Source organism: Capricornis sumatraensis, chromosome 16 (genome assembly GCF_032405125.1).
Source record: "Capricornis sumatraensis isolate serow.1 chromosome 16, serow.2, whole genome shotgun sequence".
In the NCBI taxonomy this organism is placed as follows: domain Eukaryota; kingdom Metazoa; phylum Chordata; class Mammalia; order Artiodactyla; family Bovidae; genus Capricornis; species Capricornis sumatraensis.
The window spans coordinates 49,007,742-49,021,112 of NC_091084.1; the positions used below are offsets into that span (position 1 = coordinate 49,007,742).

At 40.1% G+C, this 13,371-nt stretch overlaps 1 protein-coding gene across 1 annotated transcript; it reads right to left on the minus strand.

The window, feature by feature from the left end:
* Positions 1-2,338: 2,338 nt before the first annotated feature.
* LOC138092823 (olfactory receptor 56A3-like) lies at positions 2,339-3,286 on the minus strand. Its single transcript, XM_068988867.1, has one exon. It carries the CDS (start codon positions 3,284-3,286, stop codon positions 2,339-2,341), a length of 948 nt encoding a protein of 315 aa, XP_068844968.1.
* Positions 3,287-13,371: the final 10,085 nt, after the last annotated feature.

Genomic DNA, 13,371 nt, shown 5'->3' on the forward strand with positions numbered 1-13,371 from the left:
GGAGGAGAGAAATTCAATCTGGGGCCACCATGAGGCTTGCTTGTTTAGAGCTTTTGTGTAGTAAACTTTTATTGAAGTATAAAAGAGATAGAGAAAGCTTCTGACATAGACATCAGAAGGGGGCAGAAAGAGTGCCCCTTTATTAGTTTATAGCAAGAAGTTATACACCTATTAGCAAGCTGTTAATTAGAGAAAGGGAATGTCTCAAAATGGGAGCGTTGCCCTAGGCCCCTCACCCACAACGTGCATTTTAAGATAGCATTGGCACAAGGTGAGTCATCCCAGGCCATAAAACAATTGACATGAATCTTGAAGAAAGGCAGGTTTCCAAGCAAATACATAGTTTCTTTAAAACAGCTTAAGAGAACATTTCCATGAGTAAAACATACTGGTTTGTTGAGCCATTATCAGTCCTCAGTCTTAGGTGGAACCGACTTGAAGAAAGGCAGATTCTAAAGTAAATACACAGTTCATTAAAATAGTTTAAGAAAAACATTTCCATAAGAAAAACACATTGGTTAACTCAAGGTTTGAGAAAAGTTCAGTTCAGGCAGAACCAGATGTTCTCATGGTAACACAGAGTTTTAAAAGAAACCTCCTTTTAATTTTGTATAGAGAAGAAAAAAAACACATGACTTTGGTAGTTTATTTCCTCCTGCCTCTTAAGAGAGAGGAAAAAAAGTCTGACATTTGCAGTCTATTTCCTCCACTTGGGGACCCCAGTCTTCCTGCCTGTTACCGCTCATTATTTATATTCTTCCTAATCCAAATTTTGAAAAAGAGAATAGCAACCCACTCCAGTATTCTTGCCTGGAGAATCCTATGGGCAGAGGAGCCTGGTCGCCTTCAGTCTACGGGGTTGGAAAAAGTTGGACATGACTGAATAACTAACACACACTTTCTGAACCAACTTTGAGCTCCTGAAAACAGGGGTGGCAGTGGTTTAGCGGCTCAGTTGTGTCCAACTCTTGCAACCCCAAGGACTGCAGCCTGCCAGGCTCCTCTGTCCATGGGATTTCCCAGGCAAGAATACTGGGGTGGGTTGCCATTTCCTTCTTTCTCCAGGCAATCTTCCTGACCCAGGGACTGAACCTACATCTCCTACTTTGCAGGCAATTTCTTTACCGACTGAGCCACCAGGGAAGGCTGAAAGCAATTCTAATGTTCTATTTATTTTTGTACTTTAATAGCTAATGGAATCTGCAGAACCCAAGTGTACTTAGAAACTAAAATTAACAAGAAATAACGTTCATATAGTCTATTGTATATTTGAGGGTTATTACTGAATCGTATATTACGTTGCTTAAATTCTTTAACTCATTAGCATACCATGTGTTTGCATATCATTCACCATGGAACCCTGGATCCGAAAGATATGTGTCCAATGCACAGACACTTTGGGTCATACATTCGATAGTCCCTTAAATCTACTAAAACTTTATGATAATTGTTACACATATGAGCATTCAGGGAAAAAAACCTGCCCTTTTCTAATGCACATTGATAGAGAAAAGAAGTGAAGAGAAGAAAAGAGAGACAGAGAGTTGAATAATGCCTGTGCTATCATTGAAAGTTGAGAGAAAAAGACAATTACAGAATATTAGTAACTTTCCAGCATTCAGAGTTGAAGTTTCAACTCCTATTATCTTTGGGCTTCCCTGGTGGCTCAGCTAGTAAAGTATCTGCCTGCAATGCAGGAGAAGCAGTTTCAATCTGTGGGTGGGAAGATTCCCCTAAAGAAGGTAATGGCAACCCACTCCAAGAGATTCTTGCCTGGTGAATCCCATGGACAGAGGAGCCTGGTGGGCTACAGTCCATAGGGTCACAAAGAGTCAGACACGACTGTGCGACTGACACGACTACTACTACCTTAGTCTCCAATATACTCCCTTCAGTGGAAAGAAGAATAAGAACACATCACAAATTACACAACTCAGCCCACCAAATAGATGCAGTTGTATCCCCAAGATAAGAAATATATGATATATTAACAGTTGTCTGTTCAGGAACATAAATCTCTCATTTTAAAACTTGCTTAAGGAATCTTAGTATTTTCGACAAAATAGGATAAGAAGTGTGGGAAAAGGAGACAAATGGGTCAAGGAGATTCCTTTTTTTATTTTTAATTTTTTAAAGGAGATTCCTATTGAAGTGTGAGAGAAAGAGGAATTCTAAATGAGATTGAAGCTTTATTAAAGGGAACACAAAAACAGTTTACACAGTTTGAGATTAAAATTCATCGATATGAACTTCAGTCCACTCATTGATTCAATAATTGATTGAGTAATCCATGCAAATACCATCCAATTTTAGGAAACAAGAGATCCAGTTGTCCTAGTTACCATCCTTTCTTCAGTAACCTCTGGATTCCTTGCTTGATCTCCTGGGTTCGCACCCCATAGACAATAGGGTTGAGGGCTGGAGGGATGACATGGTGGAGGACATTGAGCAAGATGGGCACGTCAGAGGACATTTTCTTTTCTACCACAAGCGTGAAGACAAAAACCAGGAGGATGGTGCTGAAGAAGAGGATCAGGATGAAGTGGGAGCCACACGTGCTTAGGGCCTTGGCCACAGCTCCCTGTGCCTTGAGTCTCAGCACAGCCCTCAGTATGAAGGTGTAGGAGAGGAAGATGAGGAGGAGGTCAGATCCCAGCAGAGTCCAGCCTCCAGCAAACTGGTAGAGACGATTGATGGTAATATCACCACAGGAGAGCCTGGAGACAGACATATTGGCACAGAGGCAGTTCTCAATGACGTTTCTCCCACAATAATGCAGACGTCCTGAGAGAATGGGGATGGGCAGTGTCATAAAGACACTTCTGGCCAAAATGAAAATGGCTGCCTTGGCTATAAATTGGTCAGTGATGATGGATGGGTACCTCAATGGATGGCAGATGGCCACATAGCGGTCATAGGCCATGACCATGAATGTGCAGGACTCCATGGCAAAGAAACTATTCATGATGAACATCTGAAAGAAGCAGGCAAAGAAGCTGATGGGCCTGAGGTCAAACCAAAAGATGGCCAGGACCTTGGGGATGACAGTGAGACAGACCACTGTGTCCAGCGAAGAGAGCAGGCTGAGCAGGTAGTACATGGGCTCATGCAGAGAGGCCTCCAGCCAGATAGTGATCAGGAGGGTGATGTTGGCACCAAGGGCCAGGAGCAAGAGGAAGCTAAGAGGTAGGGATAGCCAGAGCTGCCAGCTGGGGGACCTGACAAAACAGTTCAGAAGGAAGTCTGAAAACTCAGTGGAGATGCTGCCATTTTGGTGTGTTGTCATATTTTGTCATATAGTTCTGCAGCTTCCTTTTGTTGAGCTATAATTTTAGGATAAAATTAGTTAGTAATTCAAGATATATTGCAACAGAAGAAATTGCTTTACTTAAGGGACTTGTGGACCCTGGCAATTTATCCAAGCCTAGTGAATTTACATGTGCATCTTTTGGGCCCTCCTGGGAATAGTCACATTACTTTAAACAATACAGAGGATATGATACGATTTCTTTGTAAATGTTTGATTTGTTCAAAGCTTATTTTCAAAGTTTTATTGGGGTATAGTTGTTTCACAATATTGTGTAAGTTTCTACTGTACAACAGAATTAATCATCCCTATGTAAACATATATGCCCTCCCTTTTGAGCCTTCCTTCGACTCTACCCCTCCATACCACTCTTCCAAATCATTACAGAGCACTGTGCTGAGCTCCCTGTGTGATACTGCAGGTTCCCACTGGCTATCTATTTCACACGTGTTAGTGTATCTATGTCAGTCCCAAACTACCAATTCCTCTCCCCGACACCACTCTTATTTCAAAGTCTGTTCTCTAAATCTTGTCTCTATTCCTGTGCTGGAAATGGTTCATCTGTACCATTTCCCCATATTCCACGTGTGTGTATGAATTAATATATGATATTTGTTTTTCACTTTCTGACTTACTTCACTCTTTTTAAAACCATTTTCTTTATATTTTTAAATTATTTTTGGCTGTGCTGGTTCTTGTTGCTGCATGAGCTTTTCTCTGGTTGCAGCAAGCAGGGACTACTCCAGTTGCAGGGCATGGGCTTCTCATTGTGGTGGCTTCTCTTATCGTGCAGCATGGGCTCTAGGGTCAGCTTCGGTAGTAGTGGCATGTGGTCTCAGTAGCTGTGGTCCCTGGGCTCTAGAGCACAAGCGGAGTAGTTGTGGCACACAGGCTCAGTTGTTCCATGGTATGTAGGATCTTCCTGAATCAAGGATCAAGCCCATGTCTCCTGCATTGGCAGGTAGGTTCTTTACCATAAGCCACCAGGGAAACCATTTTGCTCTCTATTTTTAATGGAATTGCTAAATTTTTACAGAAACTAAAGAGAAGGGGGAAATTACCTAGAAAACTACTTAATAACAAGTATCTAAATTCGCATTCATATTTCTTCTTCATTATTTCAAAATGATTACATATACTATGGATTTCCCTAGTAGCTGACACAGTAAAGAATCTGCTGCAATGAGGGAGACCCAAGTTTGATCCCTGGGTCTGGAAGATCCCCTGGTGAAGGGAATGTCTACCCACTCCAGGATTCTTGCTTAGTCCAGGGATCTCAAAGAATCAGACACAACCTAGAAACTAACATTCACTTTTTCACTTTTCATATAGACTGTGATATCTACAATTTAGCTGGAACAACACATGGAAATAAGTAGCAGAGTACAAACTAGGGACTCAGATAAATGATTGTAGACCTTCAAGTACCGTAATCTGATGTATTTATTTTAAAAATTTATACACTGAAAATGTTAGTGAATTTACATTTTTCTAAAAAGTATTTTAATTTGGTACCTACAGATTGTTCCTAAAAATTGCCTTTTGTTCACTCTATTTCTTAGGTCTTCATATTAATTGGATTCCTAATTCCTGGAAGAAACAACTTTAAAAGGAGAATGAGCAATTCCACCCAGTTCTGCTGCACTGATACTTAATAGTAAACAGGATGAAACTTGATTCTTCTGATTGCATTAGTGTGAAGGTGGTGAGATTCACCTTTAGATTCTTTCCATCTCTGATTTCCCTTTTTTGATACAATAATCCAGATATACATTCCCTCTTTCCTCCAGGCTAGTTCAAAGTTGCCATTGTTGTCTCATCATTTAAAGCTTCTCCTTGGCATGGAAATACTAGGGTAACTAGTGTGATACTAGGGTCACAGAATTGAATTAGAAACCATCCCTACTCTGAAGCAGGGAAAACTAAAGCCATTCCGGGGACAACAGAAAATAAGTGCTATAAGCAACGACAGGGTCTTATGCAAACTATCAGGAGAGAGTAGGAAAGGGCTGACTAATGGGCATGGGAACTAGGTTGGGGAAAGAGAATTGTGAATAAAGTGATGTACCCTCATTTACATTATAGATAAATGATTTTAAGATTCTCCTCTCCTTGAATTGTGAAAGTGAAAGTCGCTCTGTCATGTCCAACTCTTTGCGAGCCCATGGAATGTATAGTCCACGGAATTCTCCAGGCCAGAATACTGGAGTGGGTGGCCTTTCCCTTCTTCAAGGTATCTTTCCAGCCCAGGGATTGAACCCAGGTCTCCCACATTGCAGGTGGTTCTTTACCAGCTGAGCCACAAGAGAAGCCCAATAATACTGGAATGGCTAGCCTATCCCTTCTCCAGCAGATTTTCCTAACCCAGGAATCGGACCAGAGAGTCAAAAGAAGTCTGTAACTTGGAACAATGTGTACAAGTCAGGATTTTCTGGAGACCTTCAGAGCATTGCATTTAAATCTGTCTACACAGTCTCATATAGAGTGTTATCATGTGGGTTTAGAAAGTTTTTATCAGGAGTTTATGAAATTCCCTCTTTTTTCTCACTAGGCTCACTAACATAATATAACATTACATATTGTTTAGCTGTTGAACTCTTACCACTTTTTGGGAAATGTGCTGAAATATTTAGGGATTCGTCTCATTTAATTCTTCACCCTCCTGTGAGATATGTTTTATTATCATCACATTACAAAGGAGGGGACTGATTTTCAAATCATAACCATCTTCACAGTATTAGGCTAGTCCTATTCCTGTCTAATCCTAATCTAATGCTTTAGATTCAAATATTTTCTAGATTCCCTCTGGCCTTAATAAGGAATTCTATGATAATGTACAGACCTCATCAACATTTTGGAAATATAAGCAAATTTCACTCGCGATACAATTAATAGTTCTGAAAACAGAACTGATACAGGGGAAGGACATTTGGAGTGGGGGCAGGGTGGCAAGGGAAAGGGTGCTTTAATCAAACTGTGAAGCTAGAAGTGAAAAGTGTTTTCACACTATTAGAAACCTACTTTTGTTTCTCTAGTGGTTCAAAGAGTGTTTTTGTTTCCAGTTATGAATTCTAGTCTCCAAATGCAGTTCCAATCCTCCTCAGCTGGCTCCTCCCAGAGTCCCTGTTAGTGAGCAGGGCTGGTTTCCAGAGGAGGGCGGAGGGGTGTCCCTTCCCAGGACTCCTCTCTTCGCTCTTCCTGGTTCTCTGCTTCCCCTTAAAAATGGTCCTGTCCAGTTGGAGTTTGCCAGGCATGACCTTCCCACCAGATACATAGAAAAAATTAAAAGATCTTCCAATTCGTTTTCTCTTGCTATTAACAGAATACATTAGGAGTGACACTAACAATTTGGGGATGAAGTGTACACACATATCATGTCATATAATAGTAACCATACTCTGAAGAAAGCGGGTCAAGTTGACTATCTTAGTAATTTACTTTTTCAAATGGACAAAGGTTTCAGCAGTATTATGTGTCTTTTCTGCAGCTTAATTGCTAGGGTTTAGATATAGATGAAACAAGTCAGATCCAAAGCTGTCGAATATATGCACAGCTGGGTCCTGTGTCACTACAGTGAGGTAGAAATGCGTATCTTATTGGCTATATTATTTTCATATTTTCAGTCTCTCTCCCTAATCGTAAGGGCACTTTCGCAGCTGTCTGGCATCTTCTTTTTCCTTTCCGTTGCAACTCTGACTCCTCCTTCCCACTGCTCATGGACTCCCATTTCGTTCTTAATTAGTATCATACTGTGACTCTTGTTTCCTGAGTTTGTCCTCTAAGTGGCAAATGCCTAAGGATTTAATAAAGATTCTAAAACAATTTCTATAGCCATATTCTCTTTTTTGAAAAAAAAAAAAAGTCATAACCACACACTCTTCACTTCTACTCAGTTCATCTTGTCTGGTACTTCAAGGCTTTGCCTGATGGAGTTGCTTACAGGATCAGAGAGATACTGGAAGTATAGGATGTCCTTAAGAGGAACGTCCTTATAAATATAACTTCCAGTGTTGTTGTTGTTTAATAGCTCAGTCGTGTCCGACTCTTTGTGATGCCATGGACTGTAACATGCTAGGCTTCCGTGTCCTTCACTAATCTCTCAGAGTTTGCTCAAACTCATGTTCATTAAGTCAATGATGCAATCAAACCATGTCATCCTTTGTTTCCCCCTCCTCCTCCTGCCCTCAATCCTTCCCAGGATCAGGGTCTTTTCCAATGAATTGGCTCTTTGCATCAGGTGGCAGAGTATTGAAGCTTCAATTTCAGCATCAGTTTTCTCAATGAATATTCAGGGTTGATTTCCTTTAGTATTGACTGTTTTTATCACCTTATTGTTTAAGGGACTCTCAAGAGTCTTCACCAGCAACACAGTTCAAAAGCATCAATTCTTTGGGACTCAGCCTTCTTTATGGTCCACCTCTCATATCTGTACATGTTGAGTTGTAACCAAAGGACTTTCTACATGTTCTGGGCACTACATTCAATCAACTCTGCCTTTCTCTGCCTCTTTCTCTTAGAATACACTCATTCACTTATAAGTTTGAGGCAAAAAGAAAAATCTAACAAGCATATGATTGTCACAATGACTGAGCTCCTGTTTAACTCTGCTTGTACCACACAATGTAGAACTCCAGGCTGTTCAGTTCCAAATGTCCCCTCTGAATACCACCTCCATTCTTCAGATTTTGTCATCTGATCCTTTCGCCTTTCTTCCTCTGAAACAGTTTTACATTTAAGTTTTACAAGTCACAGCCCCAAATCTCACTATCTTCAGGAAGTATTTTTTAGGTAGAGATTTCAAAGTGCTCCCTTAAAGAATTAAGAAATCCATGCATGGAAACAGAAAAATTGTTGAAATAGCCTTAAGGGGGTACAGCTAACTGGAACAACTGGTGATTCAGACATGAGTGTCCATGGGGAACCTGAGGAAAGATGCATGGTTTATTTTTTTTCCTCAAGAGATTTGGAATGATTATTTCTAGAAGTAGGATGAAATTTCTAAGAAAGAAGCAAGATTAATTTGTCTCTTTTTTCCACTCTCTGACCTTTATTTTCTCTGGAATATTTGTTCCTATGCATTCTTCAATGCATATGTCATTCAAGAAACATTGAAAAACCCACTAAGCCTTAAATATAAAGAAGCATTACTTTCTACTCTTGTTCTCTTTCAGACTTTGCCATTAGAACTTGCCAGTAAGAGCACTAGGGCTGAGAACCTGGAGCTAATGGTTACTGGTCCCAGCCAGGGGTAGGAAGAAGCAGGGAAAGTAGAATGTCCAAGTCTAAAGTGGATATGAAGCCACCCAAACTTTTTCCCAAGCTGTAGGAGAGGCCACAGATAACACTATGGGAGCCCGGTTTCATGAAGTGTTAAGGTTGTTAGCATTCATGTAACTCCACAGAACTCAGACAGCCCTGTAAGATATGTCTCTGAAATGTAGTTACAGACATTATTAACAATATCCGGTGGCAGATACCTCTTTGATCTTTGGGCATCGTTTTCTTGTTTTGGAGCTGTAGTTTTAGATATTATTTAGACTGAACTGACATCTGAAGGGCTACTTTCTGATACCCCCGTAACTCCCAATTGTGATCTCTGTTCTCACCTTCTGAAGTTATATAGAATAAATTTAACTCCTACCCCATGATTCCAGTACTTTTGCATGAATACTTTGTGCCCAGTGTCACAATTTTCACAAGTGGGGTCCAGATGATGTACGTTCAAGCTCCCCACCAGCTGTTAATGTCCCATGGACAAACTTTACCTCCTCTGCATCTCTATCATCACCAAGGGGAAAAAAAATCCTAGAAGAGAAGGGCGAAAGAGAGAACAAGGTCCCAGGCAGAGCTTTCACCTGCACCTACTCTCCCGACACAGGAAGCAGTGTCTACTACCTGGTTTCAGATTACTTCAGCAGTACCACCCCAGGAATGGAAAGGAGCACAGACCTCCAATGAAGAGATAGGTCTTTACTATCTTCTGGTTAATGCTGGTATATCTTTCTTCACGCAGACTCACTGAAGATGTAAGCATGGGGTCTGAGTCCATTGATATTGGAGCCTTGTATACTTCCCAAATACCTGGGGTAGGTATACGTCTTGGGCCCTCAGAGATTCTGCCCTCTGGGAACTCCTCCATAGCTGCTCTCTTTGGGTGTTGAGGTCGTTCTGAGACAGGAAAGTCGGGAGATGGTAGAAGGAATTATTTGCTTTCTCTGTTGAAGAAAAGACCTCTGGGAATCTAGCCCCACATTGGCATGTGCTCTGTTGGTAGTTAGTCTGTCTCCTGCATATGGGTCTTATGTACATCCTTACCTGTTTATATGTGTTTGCATATTCACATTTGACATATTCCATTTGATTCTATAAACTCACTCAGAAGTTCTCCTGGGAATCCTACACATGCTTAATAGATAGGGACATCCAAAATTATGCTTCTAAATGGATAGATGTTACCTTATGGTGATGTTTATCATGTTATTTATAAAATTGCAAGACAAATTTGAAGAACATATTACTGAGAAAATACCATGTGTTTTTCAGAGGGTTAATATGACGTAACATTTCCTTCTCACTTCTGTAATAATCTAAATAGGAAGGAATTTGAAAAAGAATAGATTCATGTATATGTATAACTGAATCACTTTGCTGTACACATGAAACTAACAGAACATTGCCAATCAACTATGCTCCAATATAAAATTTAAAAAAGCTGCTGCTCTGTGTGAATTGACTTCATTATTTTTCACTGTGGTTCAATTTCCATTGTACTCATTATCCTTTTTGATGTAAATAAACAACACTCACATGACATGCAATTAATTTACCAAATATCCTGCTACTGTCAACATCCTGTACACCACTCTTTATGGACCTAGAAAGAATGTATAGGTAGGAATGTTTTTCACTTATGACGTATAGACATATTTATTTTTAAATTTTTGTTCTTTCCAAGTATAGTTGATTTATAATTCTATGTAAGTTTCAGTTATACAATTAATGATTCACAAATTTTAGAAGTTATAGTCCACTTATAATAAAATATTGGCTATATTACCTGTGCTATAAAATATGTCCTTATAGCTTATTTATTTTGTACATAGAAGTTTGTATCTCTTAATTTGCTTCCATATTTCCCCTCCTCCTCCTTTCCCTCTCCTCACTGGTAACCACTAGTTTGTTCTCTATGTTGGTTGGTCTGTTTCCTTTTTGTTATAGTCAGCAGTTCCTTTTATTTCTTAGTTTTCATATATAAATGATATTATACAGTGTTTTTCTTCTTTCTCTCACTTATTTCACCAAGCATAATACCCTCTAAGTCCATGTGTGTTGTTGCAAATGATAAAATTTCATTCTTTTTTAATAGTGAGAAATATACATTGAAAGTGAAAGTGAAGTTGCTCAGTCGTGTCTGACTCTTTGCGACCCCATGGACTGTAGCCTACCAGGCTCCTCTGTCCATGAGATTTTCCAGGCAATAGCACACGAGAAATAGTACATTATATCATGAGAAACGCTGGGCTGGAAGAAGCACAAGCTGGAGTCAAGATTGCCAGGAGAAATATCAATAACCTCAGATATGCAGATGACACCACCCTTATGGCAGAAAGTGAAGAGCAACTAAAAAGCCTCTAGATGAAAGTGAAAGAGGAGAGTGAAAAAGTTGGCTTAAAGCTCAACATTCAGAAAACCAGATGGCATCTGGTCCCATCACTTCATGGGAAATAGTTGGGGAAACAGTGGAAACAGTGTCAGACTTTATTCTTTTGGGCTCCAAAATCACTGCAGATGGAGACTGCAGCCATGAAATTAAAAGATGCTTACTCCTTGGAAGAAAAGGTATGACCAAACTAGATAGCATATTTAAAAGCAGAGACATTACTTTGCCAACTAAAGTCCGTCTAGTCAAGACTATGGTTTTTCCAGTGGTCACGTATAGATGTGAGAGTTGGACTGTGAAGAAGGCAGAGCACCGAAGAATTGATGCTTTTAAACTGTGGTGTTGGAGAAGGCTCTTGAGAGTCCCTTGGACTGCAAGGAGATCCAACCAGTTCATTCTGAAAGAGATCAGTCCTGGGTATTCATTGGAAGGACTGATGCTAAAGCTGAAACTCCAGTACTTTGCCTACCTCTTGCGAAGAGTTGACTCATTGGAAAAGACTCTGATGCTGGGAGGGATTGGGGGCAGGAGGAGAAGGGGATGACAGAGGATGAGATGGCTAGATGGCATCACTGACTTGATGGACGTGAGTCTGAGTGAACTCTAGGAGTTGGTGATGGACAGAGAGGCCTGGCATGCTGCAGTCCATAGGGTCACAAAGAGTCGGACACGACTGAGCAACTGAACTGAACTGAATATTACATTTGTATATACATCTTTATTTAATTAAGGTATCAGTGATGTACAGTGCATTTCCCATAGGTGTACAATATAGTGACTCTGAATTTTTAATTTTTATACTTTATAGTTATTATAAAATAATGACTATATTTTATGTGCTGTACAATACATCCTTGTAGCTTATTTGTTTTCTACATAGTAGATTGTACCTTTTAATCCCCTACTCCTATCTTGCTCCTCCCCACTGGCAACCAGGAGTTAGTTCTCTATATCAGCGAGTCTGTTTCTTTGTGATATTCAATAGTTTGCTGTACTTTTTACATTCCATATAGAAGTGATATCATACACCATTTTTCTTTCTCTAACTTATCTCACTAAACATAATATCCTCCAAATGCACTCAAGTTGCTTCAGATTAGACATTTTCATTCTTTTTTATAGCTGAGTAGTATGCCAAGTTGCATATAGATATAGATAGTGATATAGTGAAGGGCAGGGAGGCCTGGTGTGCTGCAGTCCATGGGGTCACAAAGAGTCAGACATGCCTTAGTGAGTGAACAACAACTATATATATATATGTGTGTGTGTGTGTGTTTGTGTGTGTTTGTAGATAGATAGATAGATATAGGGCTTCCTTGGTAGCTCAGCTTGTAAAGTATCTGCAATGCAGGAGACCACTGTTTGATTCCTGGGTTGGGAAGGTCCCCCAGAGAAGGCATAGGCTACCCACTCGACACTCCAGTGTTCTTGGGCAACAGCTATATATATATATACATATATATATATTTATCACACACACACACACACACGTGTATATCTTTCCAGGTCGCTCTAGAAGTAGAGATTCTGCCTGCAATGCAGGAGCTGGAAAAGACCTTGGCTGGATCCCTGGGTCAGGAAGATCCCCTGGAGGAGGACATGGCAGTGTACTCCAGTATTCTGGAGAGTCCCATGGACAAAGGTGGGCTACTGTCCATGTGGTTGCAAAAAGTTGGACATGACTAAAGTGACTTAGCACAGCACAGCTCACACACACACACACATTTTCTTTATGCATTTATCTGCTGAAGGAAACTAGAGTGCCCATCATCTTCTTTATTCTTTTCCTGTTGATGGACCCTTGGATTGCTTCCATATCTTAGCTATTGTGAATAATGCTGCTGTAAGTGTTGGGGTGCATGTATCTTCTTGAATTAGTGTTTTCCTTTTTTTTTTTCCCCAGACATATACCTGGGGGTGGAATTGCTGGATCATATAGTAGTTCTGTTTTTTCAGTGTTTCAGACACCTCCATACTGTTTCCCACTGTGACTTCACACATTTACATTCCCTCCAACAGGGTACATGGATTCCTTTTCTCTACATCTTTGCCAACATTTGTAATTTGTGTTCTTTTTGGTGATAGTCATTCTTGGAGATGTAAAGTGATATTTCATCACTGTGGTTTATGATTTGCATTTCCCCTGTGATAGCCGTATGAAGCATCTTTTCATGTTCTTGTTGACTATTTGCATTGACCATTTGCATTTCCTCTTTGGAAAATTGTCTACTCAGTTCTTCTGTCCATTTTTATTTTTTAATATAAATTTATTTATTTTAATTGGAGGTTAATTACTTTACAATATTGTATTGGTTTTGCCATACATCAACATTAATCTGCCACAGGTATACACATGTTCCCCATCCTGAAGCCCCCTCCCACCTCCCTCCCTGTACCATCCCTC

What these genes read in the sequence shown, in the direction of transcription:
- LOC138092823 (XM_068988867.1), bottom strand. Translation starts at nt 3,286, where the DNA reads ATGACAACACACCAAAATGGCAGCATCTCCACTGAGTTTTCAGACTTC.